The 21,157-nt window shown below is 34.5% G+C and overlaps 2 protein-coding genes across 2 annotated transcripts in view; one reads left to right on the forward strand and one right to left on the reverse strand.

The window, feature by feature from the left end:
- cacna2d4b (calcium channel, voltage-dependent, alpha 2/delta subunit 4b) overlaps positions 1 to 21,157 on the reverse strand; it is a 31,372-nt gene that overhangs the window by 5,058 nt on the left and 5,157 nt on the right. Inside the window, exons 6-29 of the mRNA XM_058766880.1 lie at positions 17,810 to 17,941; positions 17,616 to 17,676; positions 16,119 to 16,269; positions 15,958 to 16,032; positions 13,930 to 14,019; positions 13,729 to 13,842; positions 13,478 to 13,556; positions 12,748 to 12,881; positions 11,980 to 12,138; positions 11,013 to 11,087; positions 10,797 to 10,883; positions 10,628 to 10,699; positions 9,960 to 10,021; positions 9,707 to 9,774; positions 8,837 to 8,882; positions 8,597 to 8,694; positions 8,254 to 8,347; positions 8,017 to 8,109; positions 7,485 to 7,615; positions 7,333 to 7,401; positions 2,268 to 2,329; positions 1,475 to 1,489; positions 1,133 to 1,177; positions 915 to 977 (exon numbers count right to left, since the gene is read on the reverse strand). Coding sequence (XP_058622863.1) covers positions 915 to 977; positions 1,133 to 1,177; positions 1,475 to 1,489; positions 2,268 to 2,329; positions 7,333 to 7,401; positions 7,485 to 7,615; positions 8,017 to 8,109; positions 8,254 to 8,347; positions 8,597 to 8,694; positions 8,837 to 8,882; positions 9,707 to 9,774; positions 9,960 to 10,021; positions 10,628 to 10,699; positions 10,797 to 10,883; positions 11,013 to 11,087; positions 11,980 to 12,138; positions 12,748 to 12,881; positions 13,478 to 13,556; positions 13,729 to 13,842; positions 13,930 to 14,019; positions 15,958 to 16,032; positions 16,119 to 16,269; positions 17,616 to 17,676; positions 17,810 to 17,941 — 2,075 coding nt within the window. The remainder of the gene's footprint in view (positions 1 to 914; positions 978 to 1,132; positions 1,178 to 1,474; positions 1,490 to 2,267; positions 2,330 to 7,332; positions 7,402 to 7,484; positions 7,616 to 8,016; positions 8,110 to 8,253; positions 8,348 to 8,596; positions 8,695 to 8,836; positions 8,883 to 9,706; positions 9,775 to 9,959; positions 10,022 to 10,627; positions 10,700 to 10,796; positions 10,884 to 11,012; positions 11,088 to 11,979; positions 12,139 to 12,747; positions 12,882 to 13,477; positions 13,557 to 13,728; positions 13,843 to 13,929; positions 14,020 to 15,957; positions 16,033 to 16,118; positions 16,270 to 17,615; positions 17,677 to 17,809; positions 17,942 to 21,157) is intronic.
- Positions 2,337 to 7,098, forward strand: lrtm2b (leucine-rich repeats and transmembrane domains 2b). Its single transcript, XM_058766876.1, has 4 exons — positions 2,337 to 3,168; positions 4,113 to 4,288; positions 4,366 to 5,112; positions 6,047 to 7,098. Exons 2-4 carry the CDS (start codon positions 4,264 to 4,266, stop codon positions 6,523 to 6,525), a joined length of 1,251 nt encoding a protein of 416 aa, XP_058622859.1. The 5' UTR covers positions 2,337 to 3,168; positions 4,113 to 4,263; the 3' UTR covers positions 6,526 to 7,098.

Consider the following 21,157-nt stretch of genomic DNA (forward strand, 5'->3'; position numbering starts at 1 on the left):
ATGCTGAAAGGTATATAAAGGTTTTAGAGCAACATATGCTCCCCTCCAGATGACGTCTATTTCAGGGAAGGCCTTGTGTATTTCAGCAGGACAATGCAAAACCACATACTGCAGCTCTTACAACAGCATGGCTTCGTAGTAGAAGAGTTTGGGTGCTGAATTGGCCTGCCTGCAGTCTAGATCTTTCACCTATAGAGAACATTTGGCGCATCATTAAACGAAAAATACGTCAAAGATGACCACGGACTCTTCAGCAGCTGGAAACCTGTATCAGGCAAGAATGGGACCAAGTTCCAACACCAAAACTCCAAAAACTCATAATCTCGATGCCCAGACGTCTTCAAACTGTTTTGAAAAGAAGAGAAGATGCTACATCATGGTAAATAGTCCCCCGTCCCAACTATTTTGAGACCTGTAGCAGGCATCAAATTTGAAATGAGCTCATTTTGTACATAAAATTGTAAAATTTCTCAGTTTAAACATTTATGTTATCTATGTTCTATTGTAAATAAAATATTGGCTCATGTGATTTGAAAGTCTTCATTTTATTCAAATTTAAAAAACGTCCCAACATTTCTGGAATTCGGGTTGTATAAATAAAAGCACAAAAGCTAAAATTAAAAAAAATGTGGCAACCTTTCCCAGCTAATCCAATTTCACCAGGTCATTCTCATCCTCTCAATCACTGTCTCATTTGAGACCCCATCTATTTGCTCCAAGGACAAGCTTGTGGAACATTATCGAATCCTCATCTCGTCACCTGGCCTTCACACCAAACCCCCTGGGTACTGGAAACGTGCAGATAGAGCCGTCATCAAACACAAGTCAACATCTTCCAGCTTCTCTTCAGCGAATAAATGCTGTTGGGGCATGTTGTCACAAAAGGTCAATGAACTGTTCAATGAAATACTCACATCTCCTTTTTCCTTTGAGACCAGTGTGAAGCCATTATTGTCAACAAGGTAACAGTTCACGTCCTGTGAAAAACAAAGATGGATTAGAATTGACAATCTCCCTTGTTGAACTGGATCAGAATTCATTCTAGTGAATCGGTTTGTGTAAACTGATTCAGAACAACGATTCACAGATTACATAAAGATAACACAAAGAAGAGTCAATTAGCTTCACTCACAATGCTCTCACAGCTGAGAGGACATATACCGTCCACATCACTGCACTGCAAAGAGGAAGAAGACAACCGCAAGGGTTTTAGTAAATGGACAAGAACATTTTATCAAATGCATTATACTGAGCAAACACTACAGTTGTGAAATTACTAAATTAACTGTATAGAGATTACATTACGACACTATGAATGGGGTACAAATTAGGGCCTAAAAAAAATGGTGGTTGTAAATCAATTTTGCAACTAATTTGGTGCATGTCTCATTGTGTGTACTTAAAAAAAGTAATGGCACACCAAAGTGTATCATATTAGTTGAATGTGCCTTAGAAATAACAATGCAATACTTACATCTGTGTTGTTTGGCTGACAAGAGGAAATAAGGGAAGAAGAATAAGAAAATGAGTAGGAAAAGGTTAAATGTTTTGGAGAGTTGTTTGTGTGTGTGTTGCACTAGATGACAAAAACTACAAGAAAAGGGTCCTTGTGTGAAACGGGTGGTGATTGAAAGGTCCTAGGTTTAAACCCCAGAAGGGACCATAAGTCATGTGGCAAGTCGCACTGAATAAAAAAAGTGTTTGGTGAGTAGCAAGCATCTTGATAAATTGCTTGGAGGCCTGCAGACGTGAGCATGTACATGTACGCTTAGAAATCTCCAGTGACAAACACTATTTGCTCATTCGTCAGTGTGAGGCGGACAGGAACAGATACACACCATTATTCGTAGACCTTCAGGACCACAACACTTAATATTGCTAGATTGTTGTCTCAGAGTCTCCCTCTACACTACACACACTCAGTGTAAAATACAACTCAGTGTGCTGTGTTAATATGAAGGATTTTTCCGTATTGATTTTTACAGATGTTTCATTTTGAATTACTCATAGCATTGTGTAGTGTTTTTGAGTTGAAGGAAATGTACGCATTTTCTTGCAGGACAGTATCAGTTTTTATACAGATTTATTTCTTACAGTGCAGCAGATTCACACCTGCATTCATTTATAAAATTAATATTTTAATATGTATTATTTTTAATCAAATATTTAAAATATTATATAAATAATATACTAACCCTAAGGGATGCAAAATAAATAATACTAAAAACACAGATATCTAGTATGAGTATTTTTGAGGTCAAACTCACTTGTTTGGCAATAGACAGGAGCACTCTCTCCAGCAGGTCCAGGGATGCTTGCATTCCAATAGCTGCACATGAAAGAAAAAGGAAAATCAGAAAACTTTTAAGATCACTTTATAGAGGTTGCATTCTATATTCTTATTTCCAGTCAATTAAATATTTTAGAGCTGATCATAACAACACATAATCATAACAAAATAATAATTTGATGACAACTTCCAAAAATATTTTATTTTTTCCCCATTATTTTTCAGTTATTTTTGGATATAATATTATAGAGATTGAATTCATATTTCTAGTCAATTAAATATGTTTCTGTATATATATTGGACAAAAATATTTTATTGAGACTGTACTCACAAATTCAAATCAAGTAAATATTTTAGATCTCATCATAACAACATAAATAAATATTTTGTAAACAATTTCCATAAATATTTATATTAATTTCCATGATTCTTCCATCTCTGGAAATCTTCATTTTAAAATTCCCCGACATTTCCAGGTTTTCTATGTGAGTAAGAACCCTGTATTAATGTTTTGCTTGACAACATCTGTTGACGCTGTATGTCACACGATTAATCCTTATATCAACATCATAAGCTACAGCAAAGGGTCATGAAAAAACTGAAGAGGCTACCATTTTCTAAGCTGTATCAGCTGATGCTTTATCTTTTCTGCCCCCTCCTCAGTCCATCCATCTCTCTCTCTCTCTCTGGCCGTGCAGGCAGGCACAGACTGTTCTAATGTTAGTCCTACTTACTGATGTGACCCACGCTCATACACACTCTGGACTTTTCAAGCTGTGAGCTGCCAGCTCCTCTTGTTTCTTTCATTTTCTGTGGATTCGCTCACTCTGTCTTGAGAGGAGCAATCATGAGGACCCCTAGATGAGGACTGCTGGAAGGTATGTTTCAGGTATGATTTGCTTTTAGTGCAATCATAATCATTTCTCACTGATTAGGTTAAAAAAGCAGTGGTCGTTGTTTGTGCTATTCAATATTTAGAACTTCGTTAGACAGAACAACAATTTTAGTATAATATAAATTCATACCATTTAATTCTTAAATCTATGCTTTTAACAATTTTCTTTAGGGTTTTCTTTCTGTTCTAGATCTATAGAACATTCCACTTTAATCAGATATAGAAATATATGGGATTTTTTAAAACAGATTTCATACAATTGTATGTATTACGAGAAGTGCACATTCCAGCACGCACAATTTGATCCTCTTTTCACTGATAAAGCGGATGTTGTTCTCAGCTTTGATTTATTATCTAATGGTGTGGACAGTTTAATCCTTGATAGTTTAATGCAACAAATGTGACAGGCAAAAAGGAGAAAGAGCAATGCTGGTGTGTTTGCATTATATATATATATACATATATAGCCTATAATAATTGAAAGAATCATAGTATGTATATATTGTATATGTATATATATTATATACACACATGTACATGCATAGCAAATGATCTCTTTAACTTAATAATATAAATAATATAAAATATTCAAAAAGAAATATGAGTAGTGTGAAGCAGCTGAAAATATACTCTGTAAGTAACCTCACAATGCCCCTAGTTTTTCACTTGGCTTTTTTCTCTCTTACAACAAGCAATGGGCCTCTGGGCACTTTTGTACAAAGTACTCTCTTTCACTATTTCTTTGCCTTCTGAAGACTCAAATCCATTTCAGGTCTGCGCTGTTTAGACCTCATGATGTAATATATGTTCAGCCTTCACGGGGCATTCATTTAACATTTTAATTGTAGTAAGCTTATTAGTAATGTTCAGAACATGCATCATAGCACCCATCATTCTTTAAACAGTGTTTGCTTTGTTTGTTTCCAGTTTTGCAACAGCTACAGCAATTCCAAGTAAACTCAACAAATTTCCTGGTGGATTCACCATGATGAAGAAGGAAGGCATTCATTTGGTGTAGACCAGTGGATGCTCCTCCAAAGGTTTGCTCAGGAACTGTTAAAACGGGGTTTGGTGGACAATGCGGTCCAGAATGAACATTATAAGTAAGATCCTCAACCTATTACAGCATCCTCAACCTTCTCAACTCTCACGATTTCCTAACCCTCTCCATTTTCTCTAGTCTTCTCAGGTCTCTTGATGACTCTTCTGAGCTCTTGTGGAACATCTACAAGTTGTCCATCAGGCTGTTCCTGCAATGTAAACTGCACAGACTGCAGTGACCTTAACCAACTGGCTTCCTTGGACTCCATCCTGGACCAGCTTCCCTTTGACACAAGCTACCTCAACCTCTCAAATAACAACTTCACCACTGTGGAACCAGGAAGTTTTCCCAATTTTAGCGGCTTGCTACATCTAGACCTGTCCAGAAACCTTCTCTCCAGCATCAACCTTGGGTGTTTTTCCAATCTCAGCAGCCTGCTTCATCTAGACCTCTCCAGAAACCTTCTCTCCAGTGTCTTCCCTTCAAGCTTCTCCCACTTGAACAACCTGGAGGTCCTGGATCTCTCTGAAAACCTCCTTGTGAGGCTCCCTGTTAACTTGTTCTCTGGCCTCAGCAGCCTAACAGAACTGATTCTAAGAGACAACAGGCTTAAGGAGCTGAATCCAGATCAGTTCAAAGGCCTGACTGGGCTTAGGCGTCTAGATCTTTCCTTTAACAGTCTCAGCTCCATGCCCACACACCTGCTGGATGGGCTCCAGAACCTAGTGTGGCTCTCGCTTATGGGCAACAAGCTGAGAACTCTGCAGCGGACTTCACTTGAGCCAGCGACTGCTCTACAGCAACTTCTGCTCGAGGGAAACCCATGGAATTGTAGCTGCAATTTAATTCCACTCAAGCATTGGCTGGAATGGATTGTATATACAGGTGAGAGAGGTCATTTATCACAGAGATTTAAGAGATTTAAAGTTGCAATGTAATGAAAGTAGCGACAGAACCTATCAAATCTACAGTGATGTAAATTAAATTAATTATCACAAAAAAATGTAGAGAGAGAAGTGGTTCTATGCATCAGTTATTGATTGAAAGGAGGTGGATCTGAATGTGAGTCACAGTCGATTGTAATAAAGGGACAGGGTTTAAGCAGACTGAATGATTAGAGAAAACCGCCATATATCACCAGAAAGAAGTGTTTTGTTTCACTGGATGACTTTAATTTGCAAGCTCATTTACTCTGTTTTTGCATTTAGATTACCATTGCCATGATTTAACGCTCACAAAACACAAATAATTCAATGACACTCTTAATCTCTTATATGAATACCCATATTTCATAGTGTAAATTATAATGCTGTGACATGTTAATTCTAATGTTGTGATGTCTAAATTCACTAGTAGCATTTTTACTGTTTTTTTAAGCTGGTCCAACCATCAATGTTCAGTGACTAACATTAAATCCATTAAATTAATCATAATATAGTTAATCATAATAATATTCTAATATAATATAATATAATACGTAAATATGTGTGTGTGTGTGTGTGTGTGTGTATTCAAATTAAATATAAAATAATACATTATGAATGAATAATATATAAATTAATCTTTTAAAATATTTTTTTCACTGATTTATTTTTTATTTATTTAGACAAAATAATATAGAATTTATCATTTATCAGTTAATGGCCAAAACATTAACATATATAACATATTATATATATATATATATATATATAAATTTAAAGATACTCTACCTACATATTTAACAATACATTTCACTTTTTTTTTTTTAATTTTAATAAAATAAATTGCATTTAAATTTCCAAAAAGTTGTATGTCTTTCTCTTTTATCATTCCATAGGTGGCAGCATAGATTCTGCTAACTGCTCCTTTCCTGCTAATTTGCATGGTAAGGATCTTCGCAGTATCCCTATGGAGATGTTCAGACACTGTTACCCCCTCTATCTGGAGACCAGGAACCCATCTGCAGCCGAAGGCCACCAGGTACCAGCTGGGTCAGCCGGAGACTGTATGCGCCAGCGCTACCGGCCTGTGAGTGTACGTCGAGCAACTGCCACGGTGGTGGTAGCTGGGGTGGTGTGTGGCGTGGTGTGTGTGATGATGGTGGTAACGGCCACCTACGGCTGCATCTACGCAATGCTGATGGCTCACGAACAGCAGCAGCTGACAGAGGGAAACAGCCAGCAGCAACAGCCGCTGATGATGGCAAAGGAACCAGAGCAGGATGAAAAGGAAGATCTGATGCCGACTATCGGAAAGGGAGAAGAAGCCACAGAGTGCGTAGCGTGGATGGCATTTCCTCCAGAAGTGTGTGTTTAAAGCACATGAGGAACCTACTGGAAGCTATAGTTTATCATTGATGTACATAAATGTATAAATATTTGTTTGGGCGCGAGAGTTGGAGAGCAAATGACCCGATGTAGTTCAGGAGCAATTACAGCTCCTACAAACTGGCTCAAAAAGACAAATATATTTAACTACTCTATAGATGTTAAGTAGATTTAAGGAACATAAAAAGAAAATACTGAATGTGATTTTATGTAAACTTTTATATTTTCCTATGAATTCTCCTAACAAACCACCTCTGTGTTTGATTTCTTATAGTTGCAATCAATCAGTTGTTAATTAGCATATTAGTATATTTTTCTAAAATTTCGAAACAGAATGATATTTTAAATATATATCTATGTTTAATATGTAAGTAATGTATGTCTACATTAGGGATGCACCAGTATTATCATTCAGGTTGATAATTATGGTAAATAAGTTTATTATTATTTTCATGTCATAAAATTTCTGTACTATTTGGTCACAATAAATAAAATAAAATATGCTAAAAACTAAAATAAATCATTTTAAATTCAACAAGGCATTATTTTGCACAGTGTGAAAAATGGATATTCATTTTCAGATTTGCTAAAGATTATATTTTCCAGTGTTATTAAATTATTAGTGTTTTTAAACAATCAAATATATAATATCAGCCCAAAGAATTCTCATATAGTCTCAAACTTTTGGAACCTACTCCATTTTGAATAATTATTAATGTGCTGAATGATCACAAAATGATATGCTGAATGTAAAATCAGATTTGAGCATATAAACAATGACAAACAGATATCTTACCTCCAGCAACAGCTGTTCTTTTCCCTTCAGTAACCGTTACAGATGTTACCGCCACAAAAGTGTTCTTCCCTGTTGGATAGAGGTCATAGGTTACTGTAGCTGATAAACTGTGACATTGCAACAAATCCATTTAACAATGACTTTTTGAGTACCTTTGTTTATATCATCATGCGGGACATAGAAGAAGAATTGACCAGGTGTGTTTTCAGCTGCCAGGCGATACCAAATGGGAAAGTGGTCCACTGTAAAGATGTTCTTTTTGTCCACAGAGGTCAAGAACTTCCTATGAGGTCAAAGTATCAGGAAATTTGGGGAAAGACCAAAATCTCTCAGTTTGTTTAGAGAATATTGTTTCAATAACATATTTCAAATGAGAAATAAATTTTGACAATGGTAACAAATGTTTTTTCTTTATCTGAAATCGCGCTAAAAATGTATTTTAGCCGGTCCAGTGATCCATGTTCAGCGACTAACATCCATTATATATATACACACAAATAAATTAATTATAAATTATAATTAAAAATATTTCTAATCAATTTAGATTTTTTTTTTGTATGTATATATTTTTCTTATAATTTATCTTTTTATTATTATCATTATTATATATATATATATATATATATAATATGGTATTTATTGCTACTAAGTAAAGTTTTTTTTTTTTTTTAATAGTTCACTCACTTTCCAACACGTTTCTCACTTCCTGCATATCTGATCACACGCATGAGCCCAGATCGGGTTCCCAGAAAAGCCGACTCCATGCCTTCATCTACACTATATGGATATAAAAGCAAAGAAAGAATTACTATAAACACTGACTCCTTTTTTCAAAAATGTTCTTTAAAATAAAACAGGGACACACAAAAAAACTGGCTTTGCTTAATGCACAGCATACAGAGATTAAATAAAGCCTCTTACCCGGGGGCGGTTAGCGTTAGCGCTGTCCAGTAGGCCTCCATTGGTGCTGTTACCACTGCATCGAAAAGAACTTGCTGAAGAAGTATCTCGTCACCTGATGCAACAATAAAACCTTTACTCTAAGAATAGCAAACGGTTATTATTTATAACTGTGTGCCGTTGAACATGATAAAATGTGTTAAACAGAGTTGAAAGTACACTCTTAGTCTTATTCTTAGTTGAAAACATTAGCCAAACTAGCCACAGTACAATAAACAAGTTAAAATCAGGAGATGAACATAACTTCCTGTTTAAAGTATTTGTCATCTGCATAGAAAATACTGCAGAAAAATGTAAAACTCACATTCCAAGTCCGGCTCTTTCCCAGTCAGGTATCGGACCACAGCTTGGAGCTGAGAGAGCTTACGGTGGTGTGGGTCAATATCTGTCTCACAATACGTCCTGAGAGGGTAAATCAAAGATCATAGTTCAGCTTATCAATACATAGAGCTAAGTTTTAAAGTTTTTAGGGACCTGTTGTCCTGATGGTGTTTAGAAGAAAGTGTTGGCCTGTTAAATTTTTGTTCGACAGTAGGCTACTTACCATTCATCTGCTATAGTGAGGTCCGGCTGTTGAAGGTCATGAAGACCTAAAGAAAGGAGAAAATGGTGAGTAGCTATGAGGCAGCTCATTATCTGTTGTGTGTGTGTGTGTGTGTGTGTGTGTGTGTGTGTGAGTGTGTGTGTGTTGACAATTTCTTAAATGGGTGTTTCTTCAACTTCAGGCACTTTTATTTCCCAGGGGCTGATTTTTATTAAACCATTTTTCTTCTTGGTATATGAAGGAAGCTTTTTAAAATCTCTGTAAAAGCATTTATTTTGGCTACTTTTTCATCATGTATCAATTTTATTGTTTTACCCTTGTTGCAAACAGAAAAAAAATCCACCATAAAAAATAAATGATTAAATTTGTGATTTATGATTATTTAAACAAAGAGTGATAAATATCAATATTTCCATATTTGTTATTGGTAAAATGAGATTAATTTATATATGTCTCTTATGCTAACCATTATTTGATCAAAAATGCAGTATAACTGTGAAATATTACAATTTAAAGACCTGTTTTTATTACTCTAGTATTCAGTGTGACATGTTCCTTTAAAAAAAAAAAATTCTAATATGCTGATTTGCTGCTCAAAAAACATTATTATTATTAGTGTTAGTGTTAAAAACAATTGTGCTGCATAATATTTTTGTGGAAACATTGATACATTTTTTTCAGGATGCTTTAATAAATAGAAATGTCAAAAGAACAGCATTTATTTGAAATAGAATTTTGTGTAACATTATAAAAAACTTTTAGTCTCTTTTGACCTGTGTCCTTGCTGAATATAAGCATTCATTTCCTTTTTGTTTTTGTTTTTTTAAATCTTGTATATCGCATGAGCTATAAATCATATGGTGAACTCACCCTCCTCCACAGAAACATTCCCAAAGAACATGTACTGCCCATGACCTCTCGTAAGCACCATCCCAAAGCTGAAAGCACATCATAAATATGCATTAAAGACATCATATGAAGGTCAACTGAAAGTATTGTTACTGAAAATATCTAAAGAGAAGGGTAAAATACTGCACAATAAAATCTGTTTTTTAATAAGCTATTTCAACATGTGCAGTAAGTATGAAGGGAATATTTTGAGAATGTGAGAAGCATATCAAACCTAAATGGAGTTTCATTGATGGTTGTGTAGAAATAATCATTTTTGAGGAACAAAGGCCTTTTCTGGGGAATAAAATAAAAAAATACAGTCACAAAGCAGATTATTAGTTATGACCTAATATAACATTTACATTATCACATTATGTTACACATGTTATTAAAGCCCAAGACACACTGCACAATTTTAGCAATCCTATAAGATCGCTGCATGTCACACTGTGCGACATGGATCTAATAAACTTGGCTACAACATGTGTGTAAACTGTATGACGATGACACCTATTGATGCGTAAGTGGTAAACGAAAAGAGCATGATAAATCACACTTTAGCAGTTGTAGTTTTTATGTGTGCTGAAAAAAAAGTGGAAGTGTGTTTTGGGCTTAAAAGGATGAATCTCAGGAAACCTATCAAGAACATGTCCAGGTCACATTTTACTGAAGGAACAAACAACCGAACAAACAAACTATATTTTAGCAAACAAGTTTTGCATAAATAAGATTATTTTAAGTGTGATGTGGGCAATTAGGCAAAAATAAAAAGCACTTTATGATTACGGTGCAATATGTAATGGACACATTCTTGTCGGACTTGCACGATTCACCCAAAAGGAGTACTTCCAGTAATTTAAAGTTTTTAACATGAAAGATGGCTGATGCAAACACACTCACCCCTTTATCCACAGCTGCTCTCACATCTAAAGTCAGAGTGCCAGTTTCTCCCTTCACCATGGCTGTTCTCAACTGCACAGACAGGGCAGGACATCATTACGATTTTTCTGAACCTTAAAACAGTGGGGATGCTTACAGGAAGTGTATGTACTGTATGTGGACAACTCACACTGTCCTCAGTGTCCTCCCACTCAGCCTCTGACAGATCCACACTGTTGTAGTTGGGCTTGGGTTTCAACTTCTTCCCATCACTGTACTGTTACAAAAATAGAGAAAAAGCAGCAAGAGGGATGACAAATCAATATCAATTCATTATATTTGAAATCTATCTAGAGGAGCAGATGTTTGAGTGATTGAGAGAGTAAGAAGGTTCAGATGGACTCACCAGTGGTCTTAAATCAGGATGTGCCAGAATGTATCCATTGTTTGTGATGAGGAAGGCATAACCATGTGCTCCAAGCTAAAAAAAAATCATTAGCATTCATCATTTCATATTTTTGTTGACACTGTTACAGTATTTGTAGCTATGTTCATTAAATGTCTGAAATTAAAGGTATTTAAAGTTGAACTGAGTCTGATCATATATTTATTCACAGTCAGATTTATAATTAATTGACCAAGAAAGAATTAATAATGTTTTCTGTATAATAATGTTTGATTACATATCCAATTATATATTAATATAGTTAAACTGTAAAATATTTATACTTCATGGTAGCATTTGTTGTATACTGCCTTTCATCTAAGCTGATTTATTTTATATTTACATTTATTCATTTAGCAAGCACTTTTATCCAAAGTGACTTTCAATTGTGGAATAAAACAAGCGATTCATCATAAAGAGGCAATTAAACACAGGAAGTGCTCGTTATACAAAGTTTCAGATATTGTTCAGATACAAGCTAGACAGGAAGGTTTTACGGGAAGAGAAAGCAAAGTTTTTTTTAAATATTAGTATGCATTCAAACACAATATATACCATATATATATATATATATTAGATTTTAAAATATATATTGCATTAATTTTTAAATCATCACTGAAACCAATGAGTGTTACAAAACACCTTTATGATATTGAGAATTTAGAATGTAAATGTGTTTAATTGTCATGAAAACAATGCAAACTTATAAAACATAAAATTCTAAAATATTTTATGGTCCAAAAATATGCTATATTAACCCAAAATGTAACATGGATATGTTCCATATTTATATAAATACATAGATTGTCCCTGCTACCATTTAACCTAAATTAAAAATGTCATTTGTGTTATAAAGAAATTATGGGAAAATATGAACACTTCACGCTAAAGTTGGCAACCCTTTAGTGATGTTTTTTTTCTTGTTTACCTTATATCGCGGGGCAAGTTTCATGACCTCCAGTAGGGGAACATCAGTTCCCACCACTCCCAGCAGAATGCCATGAGAAAGTGTTTCTTTCTTCTTACTGAACACTGGCATGGCCACTGACGTCATGAGCAGAAGACTGTGAGCTTTGCTTTTGAACAGCTGCAGGAGACATGAGGAATTTAGTATCTTACACTTTAACTGCAGAAGCACAGCGTTAAAATCAACATGAAATCCAAATGAACCCTGTTTACTTTCATAAAATACACGTTACTAGTCTCATCATGCCCACTTTTCATGATCAAAACAATTTCAGATAAATAAAATTAATTTGTCCTCTACATTATTTCATGTTTCACTTAGAAATACATCAAATTATGGCAGTAAAATGGGTTGAAAACTACATTTCATGTTGATTTTATTAGTGAAAGCTCCATCATGTTCAGCACAAATGTGATAAATGATGATAAACAGCAGGGGGAGACCTAAACCAAGAAGTCCTACACTACAACTACATTACACTCTGAGCACAGGCTAAATATCTAAAGTCTATTTATACATGCTAAAGTACAGCGCTGTGTGTTTTTCTGTTTCTAAGAGTTACCTCCTTAGTGTTAGGAAGCTGTATGATAGAGATGATTATGGCGATGAATGGAAAAGAATCCCATTAGTACAGAATCAGCACAACAAATCACATTAAAATGCCAGTTGGAAATGAGTAGTGGTTGGTATGAGTTCAGTTCTTCTGAAAAGTCAGAATCATACACTCACCACACTGTCCATATACGCCTCAGTCCAGATTATGTCATGGTCATGGTTGATGACCATTGGTCGACTCAGAACATGAAGATACTCCATGACGTTCTCCTGTACATCAGCCAGTGTAGAGATGTGAGTATAATAACCTGTAAATATCAAATACGGGTATAAGATTTCTGCATTTTTTTCCTGTTGTGAAAAGATGCCATTATCAAACCGAAGAGCTCGATGAACTGGAGCTTTCAAGCTTTCAAAAAGCACAAAAGCACATAAAAGTGGTCCATATGACTTTATTTACTATATTCCAAGTCTCCTAAAGTCATAAGATAGCTTTGCATTGCCAGAATTATCTCATCTGAATGGTGCATTAAAGATTCAATTAATGAATCATTCATTAACTGGATGATCCAATAACAACACAACCTACTGAATCAAATTGATCTATTTCTCGAGTTCACCGTGTTTCGTGATCCGGTGATCCGGTTGTAGCGGTTAAAAGCTCACTGGAGGGAAGATTGATGACTTAAATTTCTGTTCTCACAAAAACTATTATATGTTTCCAAAAGATATGAAATACAGCGCAAGTCATATGGAAAATAATACTTTTATGATGCCTTTGTGTCATTTCCTGAGGCTTAAATGGTTCAATAATTTGTTCTACAGAAGCAAGAAAGAAATACGGGTTTGGTAACACATGTGGGAGAGTAAATGATTACATTTTTAATATTAGCTCACTACATACCCTTATTGTTGCAGGCGATCCATTTGACGTTTTCTGAGAAGGTCATATCTCTGCCAATAAGGTAAGTGAAAACTCGTACCTGAAACCATTACATTTTGTTACTGAACTATAGTACAGTATATCCATACATTCATGTTCAGTCAAGTCAAATAGACAAGTCAAAGACATTTTTCCAGAAGGTTATGCAGATTTTATAGTACGTCATACGTTATGCCCTCCATTCCCTGTAGAGCGAGCAGATTGTGTGTTACCTTCTTGTCAGGCCAGTTGAACTCTTCAAACACTGTTTGGAAATCTTCCATGGCTCCGTCTGTGATCAGCATAATTGCTTGGTTACATAGGCTGCCCTGACCATTTGCTCTGGCCTAGGGGACAGGAAGAGAAACATGGAGGACATGCAGAGAGTTGGCACCGTATGCAGAGTTTTGTATATTTGTGTGAATGATACTGACGTCAGCGAGGATGCGGAATGACTCCTTCATGGCTTTTTTCACTTTAGCCTCTCCCTTCACATGGAGTTCTTCAATAAGCAGCTTGAAATGCTGAAAAGAGAGATGGGATGGGGAAAAAATGACGATATATATATATCACATAGCAAAGGAAAATCCCCCAAAATATCTCTTTAATATGTCATTAGTTTTTCCTAAACAAGTGTTGTTCTTTACTTGAAATGAAGCTGAAAAATAAATGTTAGATAAAAATGTAAAATAAAATAAAAACTTTAAATAAAATAAAATAAATACTATAATAGTATATATATAATACTAAAATAACACTGACATCAATGGTATAAAACAGGAGAAAAATAGAAAATAATAAAAAATAAAATAATACAGAAAAGTAAAAATTTGAAAGATAAAAATATTATCATTTATTATATTTTATTTCGTAATTTAATTATTTAGAATTTTTTTTTTTTGAAATACCTCATTAAAACAATCTTTTTGTGTCTTTTTTTTAAGTACAATTACACAATGAACAAAAATGGGACAAAATTCAGGATCAAGTTGGCCATCTGAGCAGGTGGGACAGAGATGTCATGGTGCTGCTGTCTTGCAGAGTGTTTCTTAGAGGATCTGTGTCAGCACATTGGGCAGATGCTGAGTGACTTAGACCTGAAATATCATTACAAGCTCTGCTGACCCATCACCCTGTATTAAGAACCAGTCTGTGGCTGCGCAGACCTGTCCAAGTGTCCTATATGTTCTACACCATCCTTATTTTGAAGATACTTAGAGATGTACAATAGTAGAATAAGTTGTATAATAAAACCCAAGGGTGCAGTGAATGATTATTCAGGAATTTAAAGTCTTTGAATTATCTTCATTTGGAGTCTTTTCTTAGCAAACATTGATATGTGTGAATAATTGTGATTGATTCGGGAAATTAATCAGCTTATCATGTAATTATTCAATTACAATTACAATTTGAATTAATTCATGTCATTATAAATGTAATCTAAATATGTGACCTACTGCATTTGCATCATGTATAAAACTGTCTAAAAACAGTATTATGAGAGTGATCTGAAAGATGAAACGTGCTGCCTTCGGTCATTTCACTATCCGATCGCTCTATAATTCTGTAACCGACGGTAATTCCAGAGATTACAGTGCGTCCCTACTTGCTCTCTGATATATTACAAGCAAAAGAGCTGCACATTAGATCAAATCACTCAGCCGCTAGTCCATCACATGACTAAAAGCTAAAGCAGAATGTGGATGGGCCTAATGTCCATGCCTAGTGTCACAGCTACAGCCTATCATTCCTGAAAAAAGTGAAGTTTGTGTCAGTATTTCCTAAAATGCGTGACATTTACTTAGGGGAAGTGTGTGATTTATTTATTTATTTTTTTAGATTATTTTTATTTTAAAATTGTTATAATTTTTATTTTATTTTATTTCTATTCTATTTTATAAATTAATAAATTATGTTATTATTTATTTATATTTTCTCTATATAACCAACTATATGTAAATCTTTAAAAAAAAAAGTCAAAAAATTGTAATTCTGTGCTTCCATCAAAACCAGCCCGGCATTGCAACATTGGCTCAAGAAGTGTATAATTTCAAGACAATTTAAAATAAATAAAGTTTTATATTTCTAAATTTGTTGTATTGTTTTGTTCTAAAGTTATTTTAGAATTTTAGATTTATATTTTTATTTTTTATTATTATTTTATCTATATTTTCTCTTTAAGTGACTATGACCAACTATAAGTAAACGATTCACGTTGATAAAAAAAAAAAAAAAAAAAAAGTTGAAAAATCATGGCTAGCTTGATCAAAACCATCTTGACATTGCAACATTGGCTCAGAAAGTGTATTTACGAAAAGAAAAACGTGTGTAAATGTGTAAAAATGTGTACGAGGCGTACGTGAGTGCATATGAGGCAATGGTAGAGAGCTGGTATCCTGCAGTGCTGATTGGAGTCATTGGCTTAGTTCCTCAGGCTCAAGTGAAGTGGATAATCGACTTACCTCGCGGTTGTCCAAGTCTGCCTGCACCAACGTTCCCTTAAAACAGGGCTCCACGTAGCGGACATAATCAGTGTACTAAGGAAAGGAGGTGCAAAAACATATTTTACAATGCTGATCAAACCATAAAGTGATGCTAAAAGCAAAACAAAGTGTGCCCTTACTGCAATAACATTGACAAAGTCGTTTTCCCCGAGCGTGTCCAGGATAGTGTTGATAGTGTGTTTGGCAATGGTCATTTTAAGACCCTTCATGCTGCCGCTGACATCAACTACAATCACAATGTCCTTAGGAGAGGTGGCAGCCTGGATATACCTGTGATAGAGAGAGAGGATTTTCTTAGCAGATGACCCAGGACACCTCTAGATCGGGGTATGGAGGGCTATGCTAAACGCTTTATAATAATACTGAATGATAAGTTATTATAGGAGTTACCGATTTGGGTCTAGGACTGGGCATTATGTCAAACACTCACAATATATTTGTGATAATCTTTCTGCCAATACATATTAAATTAAGCAACACTGTGGACACTGCAATGATTTTAATGTGTTTTTCTATTTGATTATTATGACTACAGTTAATATGAGTATTGCATGAGAGTGTAAAGGTACAGAAGTGTTCTATAATTTAAAAATCAGTACAAAAATGTGTATGAATAGGTAAGTTTGAATCAATTCCATGAATCAGTACATTTCGCTGATTCACTGATCAATAATCACTTAAGAAGGTTAATAGAGGTCCTTAAAATGTTAAAATATTTCAGCAAATATTTCTGCGTAATAATACTTTTGTATAAAATTTTGATTTTGTAAAATTTCTAATAAAATATTTCTAAAGACAAAGTCATTTAATGTAATTTTACATTAAATATAATTCTAAGCTTGTGTTCATTTAGTGATGCATCATAGTGATACCATGGATATATAGATATATAATATGCCTATTTCTTATTAGTTTTATTATTATAAAATTTTTTGTCTAACTAAAACAGTATATTTCAACATTTTTAAAACAGTACATTTTTTGGTATGACATTAAACATCTCTCTGGTAAAAAAAAAAATAGCATGCTTGAAATGATGGTTGTTTATATTTTTTTTTAAATCAAATCACAATTTTAAGCATTTTAATGCAAACACATAAATATCCAATTGTACTGTAGCCTATATATCAAGTATGGCCGAAAGTCTAAAACATGGAAACATAATTTTCTTTAGGGCTAGACAGTCAAGAAAGTAAATAACGTAACACCAGTGATGTAAATCCAATCCTCTTGTTTCAAATGGACAGTGTTTCTTACAGGTGTGTTTATTCAGATTCACTTGCTTCTGTATAAACAGTCACATATGGAGCCTGTGTCAGTCCTACTAACCTGGCCGTTGAGCTGCTAACCACTTAAGAATGAGATTAAAGTCTTTTGGTGGGATCAGGGCCTAACTGGCTGTGCTACCATAGCCACAAGCAGACATTTGGGTGGCATCCACACAGATAATCCTGCATTGCACACTGTGTCAGGAAAAGACCTTGCTGAATCCAAGTCAACTGGCATAAATTTTATTTCATATGAATGAAACAACTTCACTACATTGCCAAGCACTTAGACACGCAGGATAACAAAAGCTATTAGGGTTTAAGGTCAAATGCTTTACTTTGTCTCACCAATTTCTGTTTCTGCAGTCGAAGGAAACTACGCCGTTAGAATCAGGGGTCCATTTAATTCCTGAAAAGCACAAAGATAAGCAAATCTTTTACATTGAGAATTCAGATTTAAGAATGTACAGTCCAGTTTTTCTCTTTGAAGTTGTAGGACTGAGCAATACTAAACAATGTTCATGAAACAGATTTGATCGAACCTGGATAGAGTCTGAAGAAGCCAGTTGAGCTGCCAAAATATTGCCAAGTGAGCGTGGGATCCTTCTGGAAGTTACTGATGAAGACATCGTTCAAGGCTTCTGACATGTACACTCCATTAAGAATGTCTGGATCTGCAAATGAAGACGTTTGATATTATTTTTTAAAGTTTAAATGTTGTATTTGCACACAATTCCAGTTACAAGATTCTAATTTAATTCACCCCGTGAAAATGCAACCCTCATATAAAGCACTCAAATAAGAAGTAGTCGCCATCAAGTGTTGTAAATTTTATAATATAGACTGACTTATAAAGACCCTGTAATTTGAGTTCTGTCATGACAACTCTCTGAGAGTTTAGCATGGTAATGTACATGACAATGTTAATGTGTTGTAATGAGACTTGCTACTGCGAATACATCCACAGACATGCTGCTGAAAGCATGTAAGAAATATTGCTGCTGCACATATAACATATGTGACCCTGGACCACAAAACCAGTCATAAGGGTCAATTTTTCGAAATTGAGATTTATACATCATCTGAAAGCTGAATAAATAAGTCTGAAATCTGAAAATCTGGAATCTGAGGGTGCAAAAAAATCTAAATATTGAGAAAATTGCCTTTAAAGTTGTCCAAATGAAGTTCTTAGCAATGCATACTAATCAAAAATTAAGTTTTGATATATTTACAGTTAGGGCTGGACGATATGGCCAAAATTGATGTCACGATATATTTCTTAATTTCGGTCGATACAATATAATTCCGATATCGATATGAACACTATTAAAAAGCCTCATAAAAACTGCCAAGAATGCCCACAACAGATGTCTGTACATACAAACTTATGAAAAATGAATTTGCCAAGTCTATGAACTCCTCCTATAAAACTAGCCTATATAATATTTTAGGCGGGGAAAAAACAGCACAAATAAATGAATGTTCACCTTTTATGTGTATTTAGCCTTCATACAAACAAGAAATGTGAAATCACTGTCAAATAAACATCTCAGACTCACCTTATTAATATTAATATCTTTAACTTCAAACTATAGGCTAACATACACCACCAGTCAAAGGTTTTTGAACAGTAAGATTTTAGTTTTTAAAGGATTTTCTTCTGCTCACCAAGCCTGCATTTATTTGATCCAAAATACAGCAAAAACAGTAACATTTTGAAATATTTACCATTTAAAATAACTGTTTTCTATTTGAAAATATTTTAAAATGCAAGTTATTCCAGTGATTTCAAAGCTGAATTTTTAGCATCATTTCTCCAGTCACACGATCCTTCAGAAATCATTCTAATATTCTGATTTGCTGCTCAAAAAACATTTATTATTTATGTTGAAAACAGCGGAGTAGAATCCTTTCCACTGCACACGACATTCGGACACGACTGTGGCATTTCTCCCCCTAGTGGCAGTCGCACCGTACTTTCAAACTGGTCGCGCAGCAACCGTTACCTCAGCATATTCACCATGGTAAAATTAATGATTTGAATAATTAATGTATGAATGTACAGTGTTGGGAAGATTACAAATTGAGATTACAAGTTACCCTACTTAAAATGTAATAAGTAATGTAACTTTTCAATTACTTCATTAAAGTAATGTAACTGATTACATTTGATTACTTTTTGATTACTTTTCTAAATTTCTAATGTTTTCAACTGTTAATCATTTCCAAACATGTAAACCAGGCAGGGTTAACCTTACAGTAGTACTCAACACTGATTACTGTCACACTTTCGAAATCCTTCATTACTTGAATTACGTTTTTTTAAAGTAGACATTGGATGCAAAATTCACTTTTACATGGTGTTTGCATATAAATGTATCTTAGCAGTGTGTGGACACAACCACCCTACAATGATAAAAATCCATTCACTCCTTTTTTTAATCCCCCAAAATCCTAAACAGTCTCAATTATCAAGCCGTTTTGATTTTCTGAGCAGTATGATGTCATATTGCTCAGGCCCCACCCACAACCACTGAAGTAATTTCTAATATTAGCATATTTTTTGCCCTCAGCCATTTGTACGAAGTCCATAATTTTCTCCACGCTCCAGCAGCAGTAGCGACAATGTCTTGTAAGCAATGCAGGTGTTTTGTAGTTTTGTGACGTAGAAGAACATAAGAATCTTAATTTTCTCCTGACATCAGAGCCACTGAAGACGCAGTGCATTAGTTTTGATTTAAATGGTAATGTGCCACCGAATACACCTAAATTTGTTTATATCTGCACAAATAATTTTACTCCACACTGCTTTCTGAACGAGGGACAATTCAAGGCAGGTTTTGTTAAAAAATGAACACTCAAGGATAGATCAGTACCCATTGTTCATGATCCAACTGCACCTCCAGAAGAAGTAAGTCTGACACTTTATATTTTTTATGATTATTTGCAAATCGCCTTTGATCTTCCACGGAAGAGAGGGGCGGATGAGCAGAGCTCATTAGCATTTAAAGGTACATGCCCCAAAATGAGTCACTGTGAATAGAGCAATGTAAAAAGGGTGTTGTTTTACACAAACACTGAGGAATTTTAATCAAAGAATGTTGCAGACCTTTCATGAAGACCCTAAAGAATCATACCAACTTGTGGAAGATCAATGTCCCCTTTGAAGCACAGCCACCACAAAATCAGACTTACTTTGAGATCATTCTGAGGTTAAATACATATTTAAAATCATAACAAGAAATATTTTATTAGCTATGATACTGTTTTTTAAATCAAATCTGTGCATAGCTATGACAGGAAACACTGGAATCTAACAATGCCTTGGAATAACTGTTAATCTTTAAAAAATGAAGCATAGCTATACATAAACCCATATAGGAAATAAAAGAGTTATCGAATAAGCATGTTCTAAACTCCTGAAACATTGGGGCTTCATATTTTAGAGCAGTCACTGCAATTTATGAAAGAAATCAATTAAATCTGTATGTGGGAGTGTGTGTGAAAAAATCAGATGTAACCCCCTTTGTAATCCTTAACATTTTCATAACTGTAATTTAATTACAAAATTTTTCTCAGTAACTGTAACTGATTACAGTTACTTTTATTTTGTAATTAAATTACGTAATTCCGTTACATGTAACTAGTTACTCCCCAACACTGTGAATGTATCATCACAAATGACCCCCCAAAAAAAGTAGGTTTTATGGGGCTAATCATTGTAAATAATGATTTAATAATTATAAAATAATGCCATAATTATTCTAAAGCGCCATTTTACAGGAATAGAGTTTAAAGAATAATGTTAAAGTGAACAAAATATTGGTAATTCTAACCTTACGCTTATGTTTTTAATAGAATACATCACATCTGGTCGGGCGGTCGCATAC

Source organism: Onychostoma macrolepis, chromosome 25 (assembly GCF_012432095.1).
Source record: "Onychostoma macrolepis isolate SWU-2019 chromosome 25, ASM1243209v1, whole genome shotgun sequence".
Lineage (NCBI taxonomy): Eukaryota > Metazoa > Chordata > Actinopteri > Cypriniformes > Cyprinidae > Onychostoma > Onychostoma macrolepis.

Coding starts and splice junctions, on each gene's coding strand:
- lrtm2b (XM_058766876.1), top strand. CDS start 4,264: ATGCGGTCCAGAATGAACATTATAA. Junction 4,289..4,365: donor GTCCAGAATGAACATTATAA/GTAAGATCCTCA, acceptor CATTTTCTCTAG/TCTTCTCAGGTCTCTTGATG. Junction 5,113..6,046: donor GGAATGGATTGTATATACAG/GTGAGAGAGGTC, acceptor ATCATTCCATAG/GTGGCAGCATAGATTCTGCT.